Source organism: Mytilus trossulus, chromosome 2, assembly GCF_036588685.1.
Source record: "Mytilus trossulus isolate FHL-02 chromosome 2, PNRI_Mtr1.1.1.hap1, whole genome shotgun sequence".
NCBI lineage: Eukaryota > Metazoa > Mollusca > Bivalvia > Mytilida > Mytilidae > Mytilus > Mytilus trossulus.
The window spans coordinates 52,010,123-52,037,830 of NC_086374.1; the positions used below are offsets into that span (position 1 = coordinate 52,010,123).

Below are 27,708 nucleotides of genomic sequence, written 5' to 3' on the forward strand. Positions count from 1 at the left end.
AGAAGTGTGCAATACACATAAACCAATGACGTAGCAAGGTTACTACACAAAGCTTTTGGGTAAGGTGACAGGTGCGAGGATTTAAAAAGTGTTAAACTTGAAATCATGACTGGACAGAGCAAACAGTATTGAAATAAACTTTGGTATGGGTTGAAAAAGATAAAAAGTGGAAATGGAAGTGGGTTAGAATTAGGATATTGACATTCATGGCGCGAAATGTTTATTAATCAAACAAAAAATCGATCTCATGAACACCTGTCTCCATCAGATAGACTTCATGAAAATGATAATGGTTATCATGAAAAACACGAAACACACCAGGAACAAGATCAAAATATTGAACCACTGATGGATTTTACTGATACAGATAAAATTTTCAATAACAACAATGAAAGCACTGGTCAAGTTAACATGACAATTCCATACAACAAATATTTGACATCAGACTTTGACATAAAAAGGGATTCTAAAAAGTCTGGATTAATAAAATATCCTTGGATAAATAGGACTGACAAGTCAGAAATAGAATTGAATATGGAGTCGTGCTCGAAAAGGGTATGTGTTCACATTCACCTGATCACTCTATTTAATTTATCATTTCATCTTTACACGTGTGAGAACTTATATATTTAGCATTTTAGCGATCTGATTTAAATAGATGTATTATTTTACACTTGTATACAAATTTGTTTGCTATTACTTACATTGTAAAATCACACTTGCTCAGAGTTAAGCTCCTACAAAATTTTTCATAATAATTTTTAAAAATTAATTGTGTCACAATGAAAAAGGGATTGATGCTTCACCTTGACGTTAGGTTATCCAGAGACAGATTTATGTAAATGTGTTCAACTACATGTTAATACTCTAAACTGTAAATACAAAATGTACATCTATACATATTCTGTGTCCATGCACAGTTTTTCTTGAGGGAATCTGAGACAGTTTTTATTTTGTTTTCTGTTTTGAATTCCACACCTTTTCAGATTCTCATGTTGCATACATTTGTACCTTTAAAAATTTAGAGGCAGAAAATTCATTGGTACCTTAATTAACATGATTATCATATCAAATAGGAGAACAGAGCATTGTCAGATCATTAACAAAGCATGGACACATGTGACATGATCTATATTTCAAACAGATTGATACATGAAAATCAAATACATACATGTCAGCATTGATCATTAAAAACATTCATTCTTGGTAATCTTTTTATTAGCTCACCTGACCTGAAAGGTCAAGTGAGCTTTTCTCATCACTTGGCGTCCGTCATCCGTCGTCTGTCGTCCGTCGTCCGTCGTCCGTAAACTTTTACAAAAATCTTCTCCTCTGAAACTACTGGGCCAAATTTTACCAAACTTGGCCACAATCATCCTTGGGGTATCTAGTTTAAAAAATGTGTCCGGTGACCTGGCCATCCAACCAAGATGGCCGCCATGGCTAAAAATAGAACACAGGGGTAAAATGTATATTTTGGCTTATATCTTTGAAACCAAAACATTTAGAGCAAATCTGACATGGGGTAAAATTGTTAATCAGGTCAAGATCTATCTGCCCTAGAATTTTCAGATGAATCAGACAACCCGTTGTTAAGTTGCTGCCCCTGAATTGGTTATTTTAAGGAAATTTTGCAGTTTTTGGTTATTATCTTGAATACTATTATTGATAAAGATAAACTGTAAACAGCAATAATGTTCAGCAAAGTAAAACCTACAAATAAGTCAACATGACCAAAATTGTCAGTCAACCCCTTAAGGAGTTATTGCCCTTTATAGTCAATTTTTAACAAATTTTCGTCAGTTTTTGTAACTTGTACAAAAATCTTCTTCTCTGAAACTACATGGCCAAATTAAACCAAACTTGGCGATAATTATCATTGTAGTATATAGTTTGAAAAATGTGTCCGATGACACCGCCTACCAAACAAAATGGCCGACATGGCTAAAATTAGAACATAGTGGTAAAATGCAGTTTTTGATTTATATCTTTAAAACTAAGACATTTATGGCAAATCTTTCAAGATTTAAATGTCCATCAGAATAAGATCTATCCCCTCGCAAATTTTCAGATGAATCTGAAAACTCGTTATTGGGTTGCTGCCCTAAAATTGGTAATTTTAAGGAAATTTTGCAGTTTTTGGTTATTATCTTGAATACTATTATAGATAGAGATAAACTGTAAACAGCAATTTTGTTCAGCAAAGTAGGATCTACAAATAAGTCAAATGATAAAAATTGTAAGAGTACCCCTTAAGGAGTTATTGCCCTTTATAGTCAATTTTGAACAAATTTTCGTCATTTTTGTAACTTGTACAAAAATCTTTTCTAAAACTATGGGCCATATTAAACTAAACGTGGCCACAATCATCACTATGGTTTCTATTTAAAAAAAGTGTCTAATGACCCAACCTACCAACCAAGATGACCGACATCAGTAAATACAGTAACAGGTGAGCGACACAGGCTCTTGAGAGCCTCTAGTTTATCATTTTATTAGTTCCTTTCCCTATATTTTGAGGTTTTTTAATTTATTGGTTCATCTACATGTACCATGTCTGGAATTAAATGATTAAATCATTCGATGATGTAACGGTATAATCATTATACATGTAATTGCATATCCTTTTGTGTGTTTCTAGCTTTAATTTAATTTCATAAGATTTTTGTTTATCCTCTAACACATTTACATTGTAAGATCTTTATTGTCACACTTGATATATATACATGTATGTACTAAAATTGAGACAAACATTTGAAAGTTGGAGCTTAAAAAATTAATCCCTAGAAGATAGCAGGATCCTAAGTATGTCTGGGATTTTTTTAATATAAAATTAGTATGGTGTTGAAGTTTATTTTCCATTCTTTATTTTTTTTTAGCTTCAAAATGGCATAATACATGCACATGTAAATTGTTTATTTAAAAGTCCTTGAACCAGTTTTTCCATATTTTAATACGCTGTAGAAATAGATCTGACTTTTTAGTGTTTTTTCAAAAGCTTCATGTATTAGATCAAGGGGTTTCAAAAGTAGTCTGCAGGTACATATATGTGGTGATTTCCACCTGCTACTCAGCTCCAACTGTAACCTAGGTTACCTCAGAATGAACCAGCTAAAATATTTAAAATATATACTAAATTCCTTATTTGGCAATGTTTGGCAGCTTGTAAAATCAATTTTAAAATCTTTAGGCTTGGTAGGGTTTTCTTGAAGTACAAATGTACATGTCTGTAAAATGAGAACCATTGCCTTATCTTGTTTAAACCAATGTACAAATGTACATGTACTTATAATGAATTTCTTGTACTACATTTGTAGTTGTTGACAACTGAAATTTATTCAAAATAGGTCATTTTGACCTGTCTTTTGCTAATTCATGGGAATCAAGCCCCTTAACAAAAATGCTTAAACGCCTTTTAAGATGAAACCTTAGGGCACAAATGTACATGTGCATTGTGTTGGACTGTTTAGCATAAATTATGCACTCTTTGAGCTATATAATATAAACAAGTCTAAATTGAAAACTACGTTTAAAGTTCAAACCTATGATTGTGTTGGATAAAAACTGCAATTTTAATACTTGTGCATGTAAAACAAATATTGTTGTAGACATGGTAGAAGGGTCTAAATACAGCACAAACAACATTTTCCAAAAAGACCAATAAAGTGAAAAAGAATATTTTAACAAAACGCATTTGACTAACAGGTCGAAGAACTGATGTTCTTTAACCCCGCTGACTGCCATTGGCGATTGCCAAATAAAGTAACAAAATGGATCTTAATTTTAATTTAAAACTAAACAGAAAACAATAAACTTGCGGCAAACTGTTATACTACAAACATATATATATATAAATTACTGAATAAATAGTCAACGATAAATCTTAGTGGGCGATGGATCATATAATTATGATACAGTACACTCCAAAATATAATATATAACAAGTCTCAAAGGGTACAACATCACCAAAAATAACAATAAAACGAACAATATGTTAGATGTTTCGGATAACAGATATCCTTCATCAGCTGATCACAATGTAAAATGAATCATGTCAATATATTCTAATTATAAAACTATCACAATCTTGAAATTTATACACAAAAAAAAACAGTTAAAGCGAACATCAGAGATGCTGGTACACAATTTTAAAATTTCCAAACATGGCACAAAGACTGCAAAGATATATTAAAATAAAAATATTTATTTGCGATGTGAACTGGCACAACTCCAAAATTCCAAAGGTGATGACAGTTAAGATGTTACAACATCTGCGTGGAAATACAGTCACAATAAACAGTCCTGACCGATCTAAGCTGGTATAATATTTAAAATATATGACAACGGTAGAGCAATTGCATCAGAGTCTGTGTATTTAAACATCCCAAATATATAGTAATTTGATGATTAGAAAAATAAGTAATAAGTTTTTACTAAGGTTAAGTACATGTAATTGAACGTGGCTGCGTACTTATACATCCCTGCCAACTTTAATTAATATAATATATATATACAACTCGTCTAAACATCAGCCCAACAATGTTAGATCTGTAAATATGCAATCAGTGGCGGATCCAGAACTTTTTCTAAGGGGGGGGCCCACTCCAGTCGTGCTTCAGTGATTCCCTATATAATCAACCAAATTTTTCCCACGAAAGGGGGGGCCCGGGCCCCCCAGGGCCCCATCCCCCCTGGATCCGCCTATGGCAATACACATATCTACAATGTACATGTAAAGTACAAAAATGTAGACAGTTTCTGAACAAAGTTGACCTACAAAATATATTATGTATTTGCCTATATGGCTGTGAACATTGATCTGGCATTAAAAGTTTGTATGTTATTGAAATTACTTATACTATAATGGTGACTCATTAAACATGTTTCCACCAAATGGTGTACATGTACATGTACCAGTGTATTTATATCAACAAAAACTTTTTCCGTAATCATGCATGTAGATTCATAAGTAATCTAGGCTCTTATCAGTAAAAAGCCCTATACATGTAGATGGTCCTCCCAAATCTCATTTTTATTATGGAATGATGGGCAGAATCAACATGTATAGTTAACACATTGTTGGCCTAAAAAACAATTTAAAACAGTAGAGTTCTGTCCAGAGTATTTATATTTGGTCATATATATATGTACTACTATTGTACCATATACAATACATATACATGTACTTGCTCATTGTTGAAGGCGTACCATGACCAATAGTTATTAATTTATATGTCCTTTCGTCTCTTTTGGAGAGTTTTATTATTGTTTAATAATCTTCAACACTTTTTATATTTTTATATGTTCATGTAGTATTCAAATGAAAGTGAATGTCATGAATGTATATGTTACAGTAAATAGGTGAAATTAGGAATTACATGTAATAACTAAAATTTAGGAATTACAGGTAATTCCCGATGCACTTAGTTAATACAAGTAATTCCTGAAAAGGTCCAGTTATTACCAGTAATTACTAATTTTAAAATGAGTTTTTACACCTATTTACTGACTGCTAAAACAATGTTATATTTTGGCAAGATGATCAAAAGTTATGGTATTATTAACTAGAAGATCAGTTAGTACTCTTAAGATATTGAATGCTTGATTTGTATTCAAAATATCTTGAATAAATATGGACTTTCAAATATTTGGTTAAATCAGAGTAAGTTTAGTTTTAATCCAAAATGGTTAAAGTTGAGCATTATACAGATAATTTTTTTTTTTTTTTTTTATAATTTTTTTTTTTTATTCATGGATTAACAGGCATTTACATAAATTATCTATAGTGGCACATAATAAAGCAAGCAAGAAAAATAAGCATAATCAAGCAAAAAAGAGTAAACAAAAATAAAGAACTAATAATACGATATGATATAAATATGGATGAAGTATAACATTTTCATCAAAAAATATATAGTGATAATGGAAATTACATTTCAGGCACATCTATATAAAATAGTTCACTATTAAATTAATTAATGATTTTATCCCAGGGGTTCCAGTACATGTTATAATCTTTCACACTCATATTTTTTAAGGAAATATGTTTTTCTAAAATCAAATTTTCTTTGATATAGTTTTTAAGTCCCTCTATATGAGGTTTTTCCTCTCGCGTCTTTGATCTGTATATAAAATACTTAACTAGTAAAATGACTTTATTTTTTATAAAATTTAGTTTATAGTTATCATAAAGACCAAACATGACTATATCTATATTAAGTGGAATTTCAATATGTGTTGTTTCAAAAATCCAGGCATTCAGATGGTGCCAAATGTCTTCTACAATATGACAGCCCCACAATAAGTGTTCTATGGTTTCTGGTTCTTCCTTGCAAAATGTACATAAATTACACTGTACACGGTTCATCTTTAAAAGTGAAGTATTAGTACCTAAAATACGGTGAATAATTCGGTATTGAAACCAACAGAGCTTGGTATTTTTGAAATTTTAGTGACACAGTTATGGATTTTTTTCCAATCCCCTATAACTTTATTTAATATACCCTCCCATTTTCACTCAGCTGCTATTACAACTGGTATCGCACCTAGATTTAATATATTATACATGTCTTTTGAACCTTTGTTTGATTTGAAAAAAATGTTGATATTAAAAGGTAACAGAGCTTGTTGTTGTTTTTCCCTTTCGGTGTTGATTCCAATAGATTGTAGCCATTGTTTTAATGCTACTTTAATACCATAAAATTGTAAAAATGTGGGTTTAAAAGAATATAGCTGTTCAAAATTTTGATAAGACAATATATTTCCTTGCTCATCAAGAAGGTCATTTACAGTCCATACCCCGTTTAGTGCCCAACTTCTATAATAAACACTGACGTTATCAATTTTAATGTTCTCATTATTCCAGATAGATGAAGATATGACTTCCTCAAAATAGCGAGGATGTTGGAATCTCGACATGTTTTTTCAGGCACAAATAACTTCTTTCCAAAAAACGTTACCTAATTTTTTAGTTGTTCCAAAATAAGCCAACTCTGTCAAATTTATATTTTGTGTAGCAGTAAATAATTTGACCCACTTTGAATTTGAATTAAATAATCTTCTAACCCAGGTCAATTTTAGTCCTTGTATAAAATTTCTTAAATTAATCATTTTTAAGCCACCTCTGCAGTATTCTTGACATAAGAGCTCCCGATTTACCTTGTCAGGTTTACCATCCCAAATGAAAGCATAAATTTTACCATTGAGTTGTTGTAGTACATTTTCATCTGGACTTGGTATGGATAAGAACAGATGATTCAATTTTGATATAATTAAAGATTTTATAATAGTTATTTTACCAAACGGAGTAATCGACTGTTTTGACCATTTTTGTATAATACTTACTATTTCTTGAATTCGAGGAGCATAATTTAGATTTAACATTCTATCCAAATCAACACAAAAAGTGATACCCAATAATTTGAAGGTACTGGAACCCCATTTCAATCCCCACTTTACACATATTTTATCTTGATTATGTTTTTTACTTCCTATCCATATAACATTTGTTTTATCTAAGTTAATTTTCAGTCCTGATATCTCAGCATAGAATTGTAAGATATGGAGGGATGCATCTAAAGAAGAAGGAGATCCCTCTAAAATAAGTGATGTATCATCAGCATATTGAGACAATACAAACTCTGTATCATCTATCGTAATACCTTTAATATCATTATTATTTCTGACTAAAATGCCAAGTATTTCTGCACATAGCAAGAAAAGGTAAGGAGACAAAGGATCTCCTTGTCTACAACCTCTTTCCACACGAAAAAAATCTGACAGACAACAATTTTGAGATACTGTTGAAGAAATATTATTATAAAATGTTTTTATACAGTTCATGATGGATTCTCCAAAATTAAAATATTTAAGTGTCTCAAATAAAAATGACCAGGAGATAGAGTCGAATGCTTTTTCAAAATCAATCAAGAGTAATATACCAGGGATGTCATTTTCCTCTGTGAAATGTAAAATATCGTATACATATAATTTATACAGATAATTTTTGACCAATTTCAGCAGACATGGAAATCAGAAATGGAAAATTCTCCCAAAGCGTTATGTTTTAACTTTTTTTCAAAAAAAATTTGAGTTTGAAGAATATTTCGACTTATTACCTTATAAAGATCTGATAACGTTGTGAAGGTTAAGAACTGAAATGAACTGTTATGTGCATTAGCTTCGAGATATAAAAAAAAAATATATATATTTTTTTGTTTGTTAAATCATTAATAAAAATCATACAGTGAAATTATAATTCACTGTTAGCAGCCAATCTAGTTCTATTTGTTAAATAGCTGAGAAACAAGGTTGATGAGTTGTGCACTTGCGAGTGAATATTTGGACCTCATTGAATACATATTCTTGTGACCCCTAGCTGAAGATGGGTTATCGATGTATTAAGCTATTAAAATTGTAAGGGTTTTGCAGAACAAATAATCTCGCCTACTTTTGGTGTAAATCACAGGCTCAACTAAAATGAGGAAAAAATATTAAAATTTTCCTCTAGGTACTATCTTTTGACTAGTACTATCAGAAGCTTCTGTCAAAAGTGGGTAAAAATCCAGGATGTTTTATAAAGTCTAACGTTTTAAAAACTTTAACTGCAGTAATGTTGACTGGGAAAAAAACTAGTTTAACCCTGCCACATAATGTATGTATGTGCCTGTCCCAAGTCAGGAGCCTGTAATTCAGTGGTTGTCGTTTGTTTATATGTTACATATTTGTTTTGTGATCATTTTTTTACATAAATAAGGCCGTTAGTTTTTCTCGTTTGAATTGTTTTACATTGTCTTATCTGGGCCTAGATGACTATGTGGTATAGGCTTTGCTCATTGTTGAAGGCCGTACGGTGACCTATAGTTGTAAATGTTTGTGTTATTTTGGTCTTTTGAGGATAGTTGTCTCATTGGCAATCATACCACAACTTCTTTTTTATATAGTTCATTTATCATGTTTTTAAGTAATATAGGAAAAAAAAGATTTATTTTACAATCTTTACTTTCGGATATTATCTTATGATCATAAACATTTAGCTTCTGTCCAAGTTTGATAGAAATCCAAGATATTTGGAGAAAGTTATTTTAAAGTTTTAAACCACAGTACATGATTGAGATTTTAGTTTAACAAAATTAATGAAAATCAATTTTGGATTGATATCATTGTCTTGTATGCATATATTTACGGAGTTTCAAGACCTATAAAACAACCATTTGCCAGTTTCAATTCACAAACACTAAAGAGTATGCACTTTTGATGTGCCTTATATTCCTACATCCTCAAGTAAGCTCCCTTAAAATCCCTACATCAAGTTAGTAAATAGCTGTAAAAATGACAAAAAAAATCAGTAACTACCAGTAATCACTGAAACAACTAGTAAATACATGTAATTACCAAATTGGCTAGTAATTACAGGTATTTACTGAAATGTTTAGTAATTACGTGTAATTCCTTATTTCACCTATTTACTGTAACATATATATAAATTGCACAGATCTACAATTACAGATTTTGATGAACATGATGAATTACAAAAATGTATTCTTTATTTCTAGCCATTTCCTGATAGGAATTCAATGATATATGTTATTTCTTGGTCATTTCTATATAAAAGATTTTGAAGTACACATGTCTAAATCTATATATATTTCAAATTACTATTATGCCTAGGATAAAGAAATGATTGTGTGTTTTAGATATGAAATTTTAGATTTGACAAATTTATTTTATTGACACAAATAACAGAATGTTTACCATACATATTTGCGTTAAGTATTTGAAGGGAATATGAGTACATAATACAGTATTTAAATATTTTTGTAAACTATATACATGAAATATTGGCCTAGTTTTTTGCATATATTAAAGATCAGGTTAACTAACATTTACTTACATAAATAATAAAGAATCTGAATATGTTGATCTTAAAAATTCTGAAGTATTTATAAGTTTTCATTATATTAGCTTAAAATGTAACTGTTCTTTAAAATAACATTTTAACATTTTCTGAGCATACATGTAGTATTTAAAGGTCAGAAGTGGATTCATTATTTTGAAAAAGGAAGGACCCTGGGCCCTAACTAGTCTAAATTTTAGTTATAATTATGACATCATCAAGTTTTTGTCTCGCCTTAACGGAGTCAAAAAGCGAGACATAGGTATGCTGTTACTGGCGTCGGTGATGGCAGGGTCAACAATGTATTAGTTTGTGATTAGGTTTAGTTTATAGTGAAGACTGGTAGGTCAATCGTATTTGGTATAAAGTTTTATAAGCATTGGTACATCTCATTTCCATGGAGATTATTTGGCCCTTCCCCCTCAGTCATGGTCTATTATTGACTTCGAAACTTTTGCTTATTTCACATGTATTAGTTTGTGATTAGGTCAGTTTATGGGAAACCACAAGTGGTAGGTCAATGATATTTGGTATGCAGTTATGTAAGCATCAGCATGTCTCATTTCCATGGAGATAATTTAGCTCTGCTCCCTTAATCATGGTCAATTGACTTTGAAGCTTTTGCCTATTTTACATGTATTAGTTTGTGATTAGGTCAGTTAATGGGGAACCACAAGTGGTAGGTCAATGATATTTGGTATGTAGTTGTATAGGCATCGTCGTATCTCATTTCCATGCAGATAATTTGGCTCCGCCCCCTTTGTCATGGTCTGTTGACTTTGAATTTTTTTTTAAGTTATCAAGTATTAGTTTGTGATTAGGTAATTCAAGGGAAACCATTAGTGATAGGCCAATGTTAATTGGTATTCAGGTGTATAAGCATTGGCACATCTCAGTTCCATGATGAATATTTGGCTCGCCCCTCAGTCACAGTCTAATGACTTTGAAAACTTATCTTAGTTTACATGTATTAGTTTGTGATTAAATCAGTTTAAGATGAACTGCTAAATAATATGTTAAGTCAACATGATATTTGGTATGCAAATTTATTATCGTTTCCATGGAAATTATCTAGCCCCATACCCTCTTATTGACTTTGAAACTTTTCTATAGTTTACTAGTTAATGTTTGTATTTAGATTTGGGATTGACTTATAATAAGTCAATGGTCATGATTGTAATTTGGTATGCAGTTGTATAAGCATTGGCACATTTCATTTACATGGAGATTGTTTAGCCATGTAACTCAGTCATGGTTCATTGACTTCGAATATTTTCATAACTTGTGTAAGATGTTAAAGTATTGCTATATTGATTTCATCATTTGCATAATCAAAATTAAAAAAAGGCGAGACATATCTCTGTGATAACAGTTTATTTAAGATTTGATGCCTCACAGCTTTTGAACAAAAATATGAAAATTTTAAGAACATGAATGATGTGTAATTTTTATATGCTCTTTATAACTGTTTAAATATATATATATATATATATATATATATATATGAGTCTGAAAGATTGTGTAACAATACCGATAAATAGATGGAAAACAAAACACATATATATATATATGTATGGAAAGAAGATGACTGGTATGATTGCCAATGAGACAAATACATGTACTGTACATGCACATACCAGATCTAAATGCCTGATGTTTATTTGGGTAAGAAATTATAGGTCAGTATTTGGCTTTCAACAATGAGCAAAACATATACCAGATATTAAACTATAAAAGACCCTAAAATGACAAAATGTAAAACAAATCAAATGAGAAAACCAATGTCCTGACTTAAGAACAAAACAATGAATGAAACAAATTTAGAAGACAGCAATCAACAACTTGTCACTAACACTTATTACAGAATCCTGATTTGAGACATACATGTACAAAATGTGGCAGGTATTTCAAAGTTTACATAAACAGATTAAAACAAAACAGTACTTGTAAATTTTATTATTTAAAAAAATCAAGAATGCAACCTCTGATATTTTTCCAAGACAAAAAACTTTTTTTTTTTATTTTGGTGTTTCTAATGTACATCATATATACTATTATAACCCTACCCATGTTCTAGCCTTCATAGTAAGACTTCTGTCCTAAAACCGGTTTTTAATCTCGAATAACTCTTCATACTTTTAGAGATTAGATGTTTGATATTTACTTTGAAAAATTCATGCATGTTTCAGTGTTATATTCCTCAGGTTTTAAAACTTTGAAAATTGAAATTGTAGAAAATAGCAATTTTGTAGAGGTGGACTCCATTTCTCTGTCTGGCCTATGCAAAAACAGAAGTCTCACTCAGGAGCCCATAATAATTTTTTGAGTTTCCCTTACAAAACCTTGGAGTGTATTGCTATATTTGAGTACCAGTACCCATATTGTATCTGCAACTCCTCATAATGCCCCACCCCTATTTTGCTTTTGATATCAATAACTTTTTTTTTAAATTTTCCCTCCAGGCTTACCAAAGCATGGACTTTTAAGGGTAAGTAGGACGTGGGTTTTAAATATATAAACTTTGTTCTCAGTACCTCTTTAGGTTCTTAGTTTTTGAAACATTTTTTGATTTTTTAAATCAAATTCCATAGAAAGTCTATAGATTAGTCACTTGATTTGAGAAAAGTGTGAACAAATATGAACCATTACACTACTAACATATTTTTTTTAAACTTCAATGATTTAGAAACTTTGTTAAACTGTTACATTTCTAAAGGTGCAAAATGTTACACATCATTTACAAGGGGAGATGATCATTAATCATTTTATAATCAATATTTGATGAGAAGGCTGTTTTATTGTATTGATTTAACTACCAATTCATCATACAATGGAATGTCAATTCATTGTTGTATCTTTGTACAACAAAACTTTTTTTCATATTTCATCACGGACTCAGCATGCACATGACTTTTATCATTGGTTCTTTATTGGACCCAGCATGTACATGACTTTATCATTGTTTCTTGATTGGTAAGACACAGCATGGTCATTATGTTTTCTATAACAATTTGTTTGTGAAAAATTGACACTGTTTTTGTTTCTGTGGCTTTCAACTTTATTTGGTCACAAGAATGTAATTTGAAATTAAGAGGAATTTCCTCTTTATTGTTTTAGTATATATATTACTAATACACGTACATGTAGAAATCATGATACATGTACATTGGTCAAAATGTCTGCTTATAGTTATTAAAACTGTTGGTTACCATATTTGTTTTTTTTACTTTTGAGATACAAATTCTGGAGTACACTTTAAAAGACAGAACAATTAGGGCAATAAATGTCATTTATGATAAGATTCTAGTTTATGAAATAAATTAAAAAATGAAAACCCTGTTAATCATTTAAAGTGTAAATTTTGCTGCAAATACCCATGGAATAAATAACATTTTTAATTGCCATGTAAATAATGTTTTGTATTATAATTTTAGACTTTTGCTGATCCCAGGAGAAGAAGTACAAGTGATATAAAGGATTTTCCTGGAAGAGAAAGATCTTCCTCTGTATCAAGTCAGTCTGATTACTTCCAAAACTTGTATAAAAAATATCCACAGGCCTTCCAGTATAGATCCTCAGATGCCAGAGGCCATCGTCAAACCAGGAGAATTTTTAATTCAGGTCTCCGTGTTCATTTTGAAGATGACTCGTCTTCTGTTATAGATACGGGTAGTGTTTGTTCTGAAAGGCCAGTTTCCAAGTGGGATAGAGGAATCGAAAATATGTTGGGGTCTAGAATTGAAGTGGACCGTGACTGTTTGACAAGTCCAACACCCTCGATGATGTCTGACTCATCCACAAGGAATAGGCTGACAGCTACCTCAGATACACTTAAACGTTTATTACAACACAGGAAATATCATAGTGCAAAGCTTGCAAGTGACATCGAATATAAGTTAAAAAGGTCAAGCATAAGCTCCGACATTTCAAAGAAAAATCAAGACCCTCTTAGTGCTTTAGCAAAAGAATTAGAATACAGAGAACAAATGCTTCAGTCAATGAATAGAAAATATAAGCAAGACCATTATAAAAATGAAGGGCATTATATGAACAAATCTTCACATTGGAGAGTTCATAGCCCAGATTCCACTCCTGATAGTGCAATAGATGTTGACACCTCCTCTGTTAAATCTTCAGGTTCAGTGGACAAGCAAATAAATACTCAGTCAAAAACTCAGGATATGCAGTCATATGGTCAAAATAGAGGCTATGTAGAGGCTGAAAACATCCATCGCAAGCAAGGAAAAATATTAGTACGGAAAGGTGTTGTGCATAAAGGTGAGATAATCAAAAAATCTCTGTTAAAAGGAATAAATTATCCTGCTTATTTAACCTTGTTTTTAAAGGAAGGGTCAAATAAAAAAAAAACTTAAAATTTTCATTTTTGCAATAAATTTTAAATTCAATGACAACATGAATGAAGTCATGTCAGTTAAGGGATACAAAATAATGATTAAAACTAATAAATTTTATATTTCATTATATTTATTTTGTTATAAAGTACTGGTAATTTTATCCATATAATATATCATATTGAACAATCTTCATCACTTTATGTTTAAAATACATTTTTAATAACCAATATATAGCATAGACACGACAGAAATGAAACCTTTTAAAATTTCAAATATATCACAAAATGCATGTAAACAACAAATTCAATATTTTTATGTTCTTTTGCCATGTTTGCTGATATGATTAAAGTTTTTACAACAGAGTATAAACAAAATTCCATAAATGTTCAATGTCATCAAGCAGTTATCAAATTTTACTATATGTACATAAACAAGATTAATTTATTAATCTTTTGAGGTCTTTATACCTATATATTTTCTTATCAATATATTGCCTATAAATTTTACAAAGTGGACATGGGATCGAAATTTAATTCTGATTTCATGTTTAAATTTGATAAAACTGTTTACCTAAAATTTTCTCATACTAAAGTCAAGTAAAATTGGTGAACTCTACTCTAGGACTAAATGAATCTTATTAAGTTTATATTTGGTTAAAGTTGAATACCATTATAATGTTATGCTATAATTTTGAGGGAGAATATATATGCTTTTGTGTACTCTTTTTACTTAAAGTTAAAAATACATGTTAGTAGTTGCTCAAATGTAATTTCTATTCTCGAGTAAACCTCATGAGCTTGCATTGGCTAAGACAAATAAGTCTCAATCAAAGAATGAGAACAATTTAATATCCACTAATATACAATGGGATGGAGGGATGTGTTAGGGAAATTTAATCAAATTTAAAGCAATATTTTTTTGAGTTGTTCAGTTTTTTTTGTTGTATTTTATGTACTATTATTTGTCTGGTGGTCTTTTTATTTTAAACCATGGCATTATCAGTTTATTTTTGACTTTGAGGTTTAAATGTCCCTTTTGGTATCTCTCCCCTCTCTTTTACCATGAATTGCAAGTTCTTTTTAGATCTAGACCAATTTTTACTTTTTTGAATTGACCGGCCAGTAGTTACAAGGTCTGTGGAATATACTTCCCTAGAAATCGTTTGTTAGGTAATATCATACATAAAAAAAGTCAGTTTAAACATGCTACAATTTGACATATAGATAATACATATTATGCTGGCAAAGGTGTAAAACTGTTGAAATTAAATACAGAGAGATTAATTGTTTGGGTTTGTACATGACCAAATATAGTTGTAAAAATTAAAGTTGCATTTTAGTTGAACAAAAAACATTTTTATTGATGACAATAGGCTTATGCATATGAGTTTGCATGAAATCAAAGCATTCTCATATATAGTCTTCTTTTAAATTCAGAATACATGTACAGTCCTTATAAATTGACAAATTCAAAAGAACACTGGGGGATTAATTATCAAAATAAAGCATATCATATAAGAATGCCTATCCTTGGTGTGTATTTTATACCGGTTTTAATGATGCATTATCACATTTTATTGTGTGTTTGTGAATAAATTTACATAAAACTCATGAAAATTTATGAACCTGTATGTAACCATCCAGATATTTAATAATACATGTACATGCATTACCAATATATGGTGATGAATGATTTTAACTGCATTATACAATGAGATTTGGTGTAAACTTCAATTAGTCCAAGTTCTAAAAACACAGGTTTTTTAATCACAATGGTTGAAAAAAATAAGCAAATCCAATTATTTGAATTTTGAATTTAGGTTTGGGGAAATGCTTTAAGAATCAATTATTTTTCACATAAAAAATTATAATCATGATAATTCTTAATTTTGTTAATCATGTTAATGGTTTTGTTTACGCATGCATTCATCATTTTTTTTTGGGGTGGGGATTATATTTTATCCTATTGAAGATGGTTAAGATTTTTTGTTCAATAGGGTCCACAATTAATACTGCAGAAGGTCAGTCAGCAGGTACTTTGTCTCCTGACAGTTAATTATATTTGAAACTTCTCTTGTAAAAAAATGTAAAAATGTTAGCGATAGATCAAACAATTAATCATCATCACAATTATGCACAGATGTACTATAGTTGTTAAAAAAGATTTTTGAATCTTTTCCAATTTATATACAATTTATCAGTGGCAGATCCAGAAATTTTTATAATGGGGGGGTGGGGTGGGGGGGGGGGGGGAGAGGGGGAGGGCATTGGCTGCCTAAGAGTGATTCTTCATATAATCAACCAATTTTTTTTCTCACAAAAATGGGGGTCAATCCCCCCTTTAAATCACCTCTGTTTATGTAAGGAATGCAGCATGATAATTGAGTCACAGTAGATTGTAAATGATCTTTTTAGCGTTGATCTTTTGCCAGTTATAAGTATTTGTTGTAAGGCATAAGATTAAATCTACAACAACAGTTCAGTACGAACAAGTTTCATTTTTTAAATGACAGTGATTTTGTTATGAATAGGAAAATATTTACTGGGTCAATAGTTTAATTTGACAAGTTATAAGATAGGAATTGACTTATGACCAAATTCTTTAGACTTTAAATTTCTTTACTTAGTTAAATTATGATAGTATAATAAAAGTATATTCTATGTGATCTCTTACTTTTAATCTTGCAACTTTTAAATGGTTTTTAGCATAATAGTTTTTGTTGTTTTTATATAAATATGGCTTTTAAATTAAGTGTTTTACTAATATCCAGAAATTACATTAAAGTATTTTCTATGTTTCTTAAATATTTATTATGGAATATTTTTAATTTAGAATATGAATAAAACTTGCAGAGATGGTATCATAAATACCTCTTCAATGATACAGAACTCCCACCTAATTTCTCTCTTTCCATTCTTAATATTGGAAAGAGACGTTTCAGAAAAGGTTTATCAACATTATCTATTATGATAGTAGTGATTAGATAAAACTAGAAACAATACAAAACAATTTACGAAAAACAAATATGACAGATATACATGTACACCAACGACAACCACTGAACTACATGCTTCTGACATTTGACAAGAATGTGGCGGGGTTAAACATCTTTGGGAGTGCTCAACCTACCACCTAACTTGGGACAGTGGTTTAACAGTACAACATAAGACAAACTATAAAAATCAATTGAAAAAGGCTGAACTCATTGGATTGATACAAAAAAAAAACATCAAACAAACAAAAAAACCAGACAGAATGAGGCAGAGTATTTATATCATGATGCTCTTTATAGATTGTCTTTTTATTTTGATGTACAGAAAAGAACATTTTGGAATCACATGATTATATTCGACCAAGAAACAATGTATGTCAGGGTTAAAGAAATATTATCAATTATCATTGTTTTGAACATTAAAACCTGAATAATCAGTTGATAATGTAAAAGAACATCTTTCTTTTTATCTTTGTTATTATCTTTTCTTTAGTCAGGATGTTAACCTTTGTAAACTTGTAATGATAATGTAAAATGCATACAAAATTGACTTTATCATGTAAGAATTCTGATATGATATATACATGTATGTTTTACCATATGGTAGGATTGCATGTACATGTATGTAAACTGGTAAAGTTGATGTTCAAATTTCTTAAGTGTTTGTTTTCACTATTTTGGGATACTTTGAAATTATGGAAAAGATTTAAACTGTGAATTGAAGTAAGAAGCATACAAATGTATATTAAAAAAATACATGATGCAACGTGCAATTTTGCCATTATTCAGCTGTTAGATGGAAAATGCATGCTTGTTGATCTGGCAATTAATCCAGGTTCAGTTATTAATCTAATTTCATTACTTGACTGGGTTACGAAGCAAAAGAATTTCTTGAGAGTTGTGCCCCTTGAAAATGTATAAGAATATATGAAATCTTGGAAATAACTTTGATTACGTGCAATGTAGATAAATTTTTAAAACCATAAAATTTAACATAATTTGCAATATATCTCAGATGACCGTCATTGCAGGACGATTTTAGAATCTGACTTCTTGTATTGGAAAACAAGGGCTATAATTTTATTTCTAGAATAAACTTTTTTAAAAATAGTATAGATATGTCTATGAATGAAGGCTTTTTCCTGTCATGTGGCGTAAAGCAAACACCAATTTATCAATCAATCTATGAATGTTAACTAAATTGTATCTATACTTCACATGATATTATTTAGTAATGTTTTCAAAATATATATGGTTTTATATGCATAAAGGTCTGGAATACTTTAAATTATCTTTTAGAGAAGAACAGAAATCAACATGAGGCGCTACATATGATCAATGTTTACTACCGATTCGCATTATAATAGTTGATACCAAAATTCTAAATGAGGTCCTTTTAAAGCAATAACCTACAAGTTGTATATAGAAATGAGATAATATGTTTAGATATTGAACACCTGTTTCATTTGTAAGTTTATAAGTTTTGATTTTGTTATCAGTTTCTGAAATTCTGGTTTTGTACAAAAAATTTCTCACACATACTTGGAGATATTGGATAGAATGGTCTTGTATATCAACTTGACTTCGTGAAAAGTGGCTGTATTTGTTTTAAATGCTTGGAACAGATATGAAAGAAAATTTAACCATATATCGCTTGCAGAATCATTTTGTTTAATATCTTTGTATGTTGTACATGTATTTTAAACATTAAGTATCATTCTAAGAAGTTCATTTCAAATAAGGAGATGTGGCAATATGGTATGATTGGGAGTGAGATAACAATCCAACAAAGTTCAAACAACATAGATATAAGCAATGTTTTTGGTAAGATATTTGTAATGTTTCATGTTAAATTTTAAGTTGACAGTTGTAAATGAGATTCAAAAAGTAATGTGTTTATTTCAGATTCTGATGTTGATTCTGGTATAGTACCTGTCAATGATGATATACAGTTAGATCCTCCATCATATAATTCTACTATGTATTCAAGGTTAGTAGTTCTTAGGATTTAAAATGTAATAAGTTAATTTTGGATGAAACACGTCTTCTGATTGGCTGACGTTATTTTGTTATCAGCCAATAGACATAATTTAGTAATGTGACGGTCATGTCATCAACGTTTTATCATGGTTTTCTTCTGTTTAAAATGGAATTTAGAATTAAATGATAAGAAATGACTAATATTTTTTCTGTCTTTTTGAAATAACATAAAAAATGTAACATAAAAAATGTGGTGCACACTGTAAAATAACTTGCTACACACATTATTCAGTGTGCACCAAATTTTTTATGTTATTTCTTCATACGTCAAACAGAAAAAATATCACAGTCATTCCTTAAATAAGTTACATTCCAAGGGAAAGATGACATCTAAATTTTCCGGACTGTGCCTAGATTTATTGTACATTATATTTATGTATACCATACTTTGACTTATAATGGTTTACTTTTACAAATTGTGACTTGGATGGAGAATGTCTCATTGTCACTCATACCACATATTCTTATATCTATATACTATTAGTTGATAAACCAAAATTTGAATAATGGAATTTATCTCATGAAATAAGTGTAATTCTGAGATCCCACAATACATGAATTCAATTTCAAATGTATACTATACTTCTGATTGATAAAAAATAATGCATTTCTTTTTTTGCACATTTTAATGCTTTTTTTGGATATAGTTGAAGGATTTGTGTAACATATATATTAAGTCTAAATCACAATGAAATTGAAATTGACACAGACACACACATTGTCCATTTTAGAAAATAGCTTTAATACATGTATCAACAACAGCATGAATGTTTCCTAACACACAATTTAACAAATAAGGTTTTTATTGTGTAGTACAATTCTGTGCTGTTATTGTGTCACTAGGTTTACAGGCTAAATGCTTCTCTCAAACAAGCACAGTAAATTTTATTACAGTGATAAAAGGAAAAAGATCATACAGTAAAGATTCACTAAATAATAGTTGTTTGGTAAGCATCCAGTGGCAGGTATTTCATGTTTATTCAGGAAAACTATTGACAAAATGTAAAAATTTGTTAATAAAATTTAGATAAAACAATACAATATTAAGATTTGATAAAGAAATCTTCTTATATTTTGATTGTTCTTAAATATTATTGTTTCAGATCAGATGCATATGACTTGCCAGTTGGTCATACACAAAATCTTTACAAACCAGGTCAAAGGTCAAGGCCATCACCAATCAAAGCTGACCACAGTTTAACCTTAAATCTGAATTACAGGTAGAGTGTAGAATTTCAAACAAATTTTAAGTTTTGTTATTACAAAATGTATATAATTAAATTTAAAGTATAACTTTTTGCTTTTCCAAAAACATCCTGACTCTTTTAAACAAATGTTGCATTGCACTTTAAGTCCTTTAAGTATCCTTAGGTTACTCCATTCCCTAAGATTTTTGTTTTTGTTTTTAAAGTAATTGCCCTTTATCATATTTTCTTGTTCTAAATAACCCTCCTCTGTTGCTCTAAAGTTCTTGAATTACAATTATTTGACGTTACCAAGCTTAACCAATTTTAAAAGGGAGGCAAAAAATAACTATGGACTGCTTTTCAGCATAGAGATAAAATACCAGCTCCTATAGCCAAAAAATCAAATGATCAAATTTTTTGTTTAAAAACAGCATTAGAATAAAAGTTTCTTTTAGATGTTAAACTCTACAAGTTATGAAATTTGTTTATTCTATTTTTAGTGACCCCACAGATGAGGAAGATTCAATAGCTCAAGAAATTATAACAGCTAAAATGTCAACTGATTTACATATATTACCTCAGAAAAATCGTCCTAACAGCAAGGTCCATTTTGAGGATGAAATAGATGATACTGATCCACGACTTGGAATTCCTGCTATGACTGGAGAGGAGAAAACAATTGCTGAAAGATACAGGCGACGGAAGTCTCCAATGCCCTTTGTTGTTCATAGAACTTGTGTTTCTTCTAGAGATGAAAGACCAAAAACAAACAGTCAGAATAGACAATCTAGAAGTGATAATCGTGTCTCTATTTTATGTTCTCCCAGAGATTCGACAAATTTTAATCATTTTAATGGTGCCAGTAATGGAAATTTGAAAAAAGCAGATAGCCAGGAAGTTTTGTATTCACAAAAACTTGAAAAGTTGAAACCTAAGGAAAAGTATTCAGCATACTATAGTTCCCAACCAAATCTTTCAATGACCAATAAGTATTTATCAACAAATGAACAGCACTTGAAAGAACAGTCAAATGGATATACACATTCTGTGGCCAATTATCAAACAAACAAAAAGTCTGGCATGGTTGATGAGCATGAACAAGTCTTCCAAAAACAAGTGAATGGTGTTCTTTTTCAGGAAACAAAACCACTTTCAAAATCTCAGCCAAATTTAGCTCCTGTTATGAAGAGTTCAAACAAAGGGAGATTATCCTTATCACGAGCCTCATCATCAAATTCTGACCAATCATCTCATACTTTAATGTCTTCCCAATTAGCTTTAAATGTAGCAGAACAAAATATGAATGAAATGACAAGAACAAATCACAGTGTTCCATTCAGTGCTAAAAATACTAAGAAAAAACTTCATTTTAAAAAATACTTCAAAACCAAGAGAGGCAAATATAACCCTTCTCTTGAAGAGAACTGTTATCCTGCAGAACTAGGTCATGGAATTTCTATGCCAGATCTGACAGGAGATATGCCTAAGGAGAATGTGCAATATTCTAAATTATCAAAGCATCATCGAAGTCTGCAAAATATTTACTTCCGATCAAAAGACTTAGAAAGTGGTTCTGATGAAGAGGATGTCCAACAAAAACCCTTACAATCTGTCAAACCTAAACATAAATCAAAAGGCAGTGCAATACATTATAATAATACATGTGATAACGTGACTGACGGAGACTCAGGAGTTGATGATAAACTTCCAAAATTACGTACTAATGGAGGATATATAAACAGTTATAGTAGTGATAGCTCAGATCAAAATATTGTCAAACAGCATTCAAAACCAAGGTATCAGCCAAAAAGAACAGAATCAGACAGTAGTTCTTGTCTAAGTGCAAGTGGTGAGACGTTTCAGAAAGATTTGAGAAGAAAAACAAAACTGACACCATATGAATCATCTGTAGTTCACTTGGATAAACAAGGAATAAATGTAAATGAACTAATTGATAGTGATTCTGATAGTTTTTCTGCCAAACGTGTTGTAATTGACAAAGTTCAAGCTAAAAAAAATGTACATACTCTACCAAACACTGGTGCTATACATGAACAAGTGATTGAAATGAATCTTGCACATGAAAGAAAGTATAAAAAGAAAGGAGACTTTCACGAAACTCCTGCTAAATTATCAAATCCAAAATTAACTGTTCCACATTATCCGAAACCTGAAGTTATACCAACAAGTCAACATTACTATCTAGACAATGATCATGGTCAACACAATGTTTGTGATAAGATAGTTTCAGATCATCAAAATGTTTGTGCTAGAAGATCTGTTTCATCCTCTGTTTCATCAATGTCGTCACAAGAACAAGTACACCATTATAATGAAAAAGATTTAGAATTAACAAATGACTATGGTAAGGGAAGTAACTCTGATAGAACATATGTTATCCAAAGGAAATCATCAGTGGAAGAAGTTCAACATCCAATAGAATCAAGTGCAGTCTTTAACAAAATTAAAGGTAATGATGAATATTTTTGCTTATTGTTTAAAATCATTGCTGTTGTTGTGATAAACTTTAAGATACTTTACATTTAAACTATAAAAAGAAATGGAACACTGTCAGTCAGGGGTACTACTCATACAAGTGTATTTTATTTACTTGAACAAGTAAAAAAAAATATACACATATAAGTAAATTTGTAGGATACTTATACAAGTGAATTTTTTTTACTTGTATAGGTAAAAAAAAAATTGGCTGAGTTATGTCCCTTCGGCATTCAGATTTTTTTACTTGTATAGGTAAAAAAATCAACCTTTCTTCTTTTCTTAAATTTTGAATATTTCTTTGCTCTAATAGAATTTTAGATTGTGTACCCTATGCAGATGTCTTTACTAATCATTTAAGTGTAATTTCATGGACAATGAAAGTCCCATTTGTCTGTTATCTTCTAAACACTGCTCATTTACAAGCCCCAAAGGAGCAATTTTTGAAGGCCTTGCGCAAATATACAAGATCTTTGCTCAATCAGTTTCTTTGATGAATTAATGAGATGAAACATTGAACTTTAATGAAAAAATTTGAGCAAACCTGGGAAAAATCATTAAAGGCATGATTTCACACCTCAAAACTTGAGGATTTTTGTTGGATTGTAAGAAAAATTTACTTATACAAGTAAATTTTTCAGAAAATTAAGGGGAGATTATTCAAACATTATTTATTTACTTATATGTGTATATTTTTTTTCACTTCTTCAAGTAAATAAAATACACTTGTACAAGTAGTACCCCTGACTGACTGTATAAATGTTATGAAAATTAATGAATATAAGTACCTAATGAATTATCTCCCTTGAAGATATTTGATCAAAATTGCATTATGAAGTACAGATCAACTGAATATAATGTTATCATATATAACTGCCATTGCTATACATCGTGTACATGTAGAACACGTCTGAAAGTTTTAATGATATGAAAATTCCCACAACAAATGAGAACTATATATTATTTAGCCAAGATAGCTAGCATGTCTAAAGGTTGTCTATTCGAAACTTTATACCTCAGTGCTATTTTATGAAATATTTTGATCTATCAAAATTTTTAAGTGTTCTGTTTTTCATGATACTTTTTGAGAACACAGCTAAACCATGTATTGTAAGCACACAAAATATTTAAATACATATATATGTCACTGTATGTATTAATTGATTTGAAAATAATTTCATAATTAAATAATAAGGCAGCTTTTGGAATCATCAAAATTATTTGTCAGGACTCAAAGTCTAGGCTATTTTAAATTCATTATTGTATAAATTTAGGTGAAGAAATACTTAATAAACATATACATTTTCTTTTACAGCTGAAGGAATGCCAGCACATATTTATGCAGAAGTTAATTTAAAGTCAAAAATAGAAGGAGAAAACAACCAAGAGGGAAGACAACTGCATAGTAAACTTTCTGCAAGTACACCTGATATAGCTGCTAATTTTGACAAATGTGTGGATATTGACATTGAAGGAAATCAACCGATTCCTGACAAAAGATGGAACAGGTAAATTTAAATTTAGTGATAAAAAATTCTGTAAACTCTATATTTATAAAAGAGTACCATATGAGAGGCATAATATTTGTATTTGCAATCCATGTGTTTAATTTTACTTGTTAGAGAAGAAATGAATTGATGAAATTATTCATCTATAAAATGCATCACTAAACATTACTTCTGATATATCAGGGATGTTTTACTCCTACAATATTCCAGCACAGAACACTGTAGATTTGCATTACCATAACTTACATTTTGATGGTTTAAAGTGTTAAGGTATTTAAGTGCAGTAAGGTCAAATTTGAGTTAAGATTTGCATCTAGATGTCTAGACCAAAAAGCCCCACACCTGGATTGCAATTTGTCACAGTATATATACTATGCTGTAAGTTGATTTTTGTTTACAGCAAACCATCTCTTATTAAGACTTATTTCACAAAAAAGCATAAATATAAAAAAAAAAATACCTTATTTGCAAGCACACAGAACTGAAATTTAGATAAAGGAAATAGAGAAAAGTATACAAAATTGATACATGTGTATTTGTAAGGGTAATGAAGAAACAATTAGTGAAAAACATACAAAATTGATTATTGATAATAAAAGTATTTATAACTATCTTTTACAGAGAGTCAAACCTTTTAAAATCCAAAGAACTTAGCTCCTCTAGGCAATCTTTATCAGATAAAATGGGAGGTATAAAGAAGTCTGCTAAAAGCAAGTTTAAAGCAATACGTAAAGCAGTCAGCATGGACAAAGGTATAGATGACATTGGTAATGAAGGTCAAACAAAGGTCAAGGACAAGAAAAAGTCAAAGGAAAAGAAAGGATTATTTGGATTTTTTTCAAAGAAAAAGTCAAAACAAAAGGCAGAAAAAGCCATTGAATTAAGGTAGGAATAATTTAGATAAATATGATTATCAAGTTTATCAGTTATGAAAAATGCCTTTGGTTTTATAGATTGTGTAGAGTTTTCCAATGTCATATGGACGTCTTTGATACAATGAGGCATGTAAGATACATACATTGCACTATAAAAAAATGGAGCTTTTGTTGATTTCAAGTCCATTACTTTTTTGGCATGTACAACAAATTGCTATACCAAAATATTAAAGAATCTGTGATCATAGAGCATTCATGAAATACCTTCAGATAGCAGTGTTCTTCCTAGTTATGGACAGGGGGTCTGTGTTATATAATAAAATTGGAAATGGAAATGGGGAATGTGTCAAAGAGACAGCAACCTGACCATTGAGCAGACAACAGCCTTGTTGCCCATTATTTCAACATTTTTTATTACCCTGGCTTTGTCAGTTTATGTATTCCCTTACTTAAAAAATATGGTGCGCTTCTTTTCTATCAGTAAAAGACTTGTATGATCATAATGATGTATTTGAAAAGAAGTTCTCAATTAAATGATTTTTTTCATGTTTTACTATTTTTCTTTTGTTTTTCATTCAGTGAGCCTTCCCCAGATGCAGAAAATGCAGCAGCTTCTGGCCAAAATTTTGAATTGAACTCATGCAACTCCATAGACTCTGTACAGGAAGGTCAAACTGGAAGTCGTCTTTGCCATATTAATTCAGATGGCACACAAGTGATAGAAATTCATAAGCCACAAAATAAAGCTATAAATTTCTTCATCTCTAGGGGAAATGCTCAGTTTAAGCATGGTAAATATAAATACATTTATAATGACATTTGTCAAAAGTAAAAAAAAATCATCAATGATTTTTTTTTGTATAAAGCATTAAAAATATTGAAAAAGAAATGTCATCTCTGTGTTTAAGATACAAACAGGCATTTTAAAAACTGGAACTTTTCATATACAATGTAGAAGAAGAAAATAGAGTTAATACATTTGTATCATTAAAATAAGGATTTTGATTATATTTTATCAGAGATGTATCTGAGATGTTTGCTTTTTTTCTTTCTTTTTTTTTATTAAATTGAGAAATATCAGGATTGCAGGGCATAAAAATTTAATGCATTTGAATAGTGAAAAGCCAGTGAAGTAACAATAAAATGAAGAAAAGTTAGAAACTTCTTTATATCATCATCATTATTGGAATCAATGACAATATATACACTACTACTGTTAAGCTTACCCTTATATTAAAGTGTATAGAAAAGCCTTTAAAGTCACATACATTAAAACTTCAATGAGGGTGGTAAAGGGTTATTTTCGTGCTACATGTTTTGCCATTTTTATTTCATATGCAGCTGTGAAAAAGGTTTGTTATTGACCCTGTTTAGTGAAATTGGTAAAAAGATTAACCTTCAAGAAAAAATTTTAATTGTTCGTTCATCGTGAAATGGCATTTAATTTCGCTTTCTTCCGTGCAGATACACCTCCTTTATGCCCTCTTCAATATTACCTTGAAGCAAGAAATAATTGCATTGACAACACTACCAAACACAATTTACCTGTTCATGAATAAAAAGTATGTAGGTTAAATGTTATGAAATTTTAATGAAATACTAACCACCCAACAATAACATGACAAAATTCTTACAAGGTCACAAAAGACTTCAACAATGAACCTGCAACATTAGTCCCAGTTAGTTGTTTACAGTTACCAATAGTTTGTGCATTATAATTATACCTAAATTTATTGTTATTTAATCTTTTTGTAGGTGTGTTTGTTTCACGTTTTATAAGCAGTCCGACCAACATGTATTCAGGACTTCTGTCTGTAGGTGATGAGATCATTGAAGTGAATGGACTAAAAGTTCAGGACTTACTATTAGATGATGCCTACAGTCTCCTCAGCAATGCTGAAAATCTTGTCATAACTATACTACCTCTATTAGCCAGAAAAGATATTTAATGTAGTATTTTAGGAAACTTGTGATAATACTCCTAGCTGATATATGTTGTATTAAACCATTTTATTTAGCTTAGTATGACAATATGGACATCCAAAAAACAATTTTTATTAATGGCTCTTTTAGCTAACAGAACAGAAACAGATAATGCACAATACTGGTTAATTAAAGTTGACATACTTTTTCAAAAGTTTAATGTAAAATTTTATGATTCGACAAAAATATAAAATTTTATATGTACATGTTTTGTAAAGGTATGAATATCTTACATCCATTTTGTTGAGGTTTATATATTGAAGTTTATTTTGAGTTATTTTTCTAAAAAATAAGGTACTTCATTAAGTGGTACAAATAAAAAGAGGGGTAAGTGCAAAATTTACCTCAATTTTAAGAAATAATGAAAAAAAATCATT

The 27,708-nt window shown here is 30.1% G+C and overlaps 1 protein-coding gene across 4 annotated transcripts; it reads left to right on the forward strand.

Moving 5' to 3' along the window:
* Positions 1 to 5: 5 nt before the first annotated feature.
* Positions 6 to 27,485, forward strand: LOC134707534 (uncharacterized). 4 transcript variants are annotated; one of them, XM_063567377.1, is made up of 9 exons: positions 6 to 59; positions 13,330 to 14,173; positions 19,148 to 19,232; positions 20,386 to 20,502; positions 20,970 to 22,939; positions 24,281 to 24,473; positions 25,095 to 25,358; positions 25,928 to 26,139; positions 27,104 to 27,483. In XM_063567377.1, exons 2-9 carry the CDS (start codon positions 13,618 to 13,620, stop codon positions 27,295 to 27,297), a joined length of 3,591 nt encoding a protein of 1,196 aa, XP_063423447.1. In that variant the 5' UTR covers positions 6 to 59; positions 13,330 to 13,617; the 3' UTR covers positions 27,298 to 27,483. The 4 variants fall into 4 exon arrangements, with proteins under 4 accessions (XP_063423447.1, XP_063423448.1, XP_063423445.1 ...); XM_063567378.1 differs by having other exon boundaries at positions 11 to 71; XM_063567375.1 differs by having other exon boundaries at positions 35 to 555; positions 27,104 to 27,485.
* The last annotated feature ends 223 nt before the right edge of the window (positions 27,486 to 27,708 follow it).

Excerpts from the sequence above, each read along its gene's own strand:
- LOC134707534 (XM_063567375.1), top strand. The coding sequence starts at position 217 with ATGTTTATTAATCAAACAAAAAATCGATCTCATGAACACCTGTCTCCA. Across the intron at positions 556-13,329 it reads TGGAGTCGTGCTCGAAAAGG|ACTTTTGCTGATCCCAGGAG; the intron begins GTATGTGTTCAC and ends TTATAATTTTAG. Across the intron at positions 20,503-20,969 it reads ACCTTAAATCTGAATTACAG|TGACCCCACAGATGAGGAAG; the intron begins GTAGAGTGTAGA and ends TTCTATTTTTAG.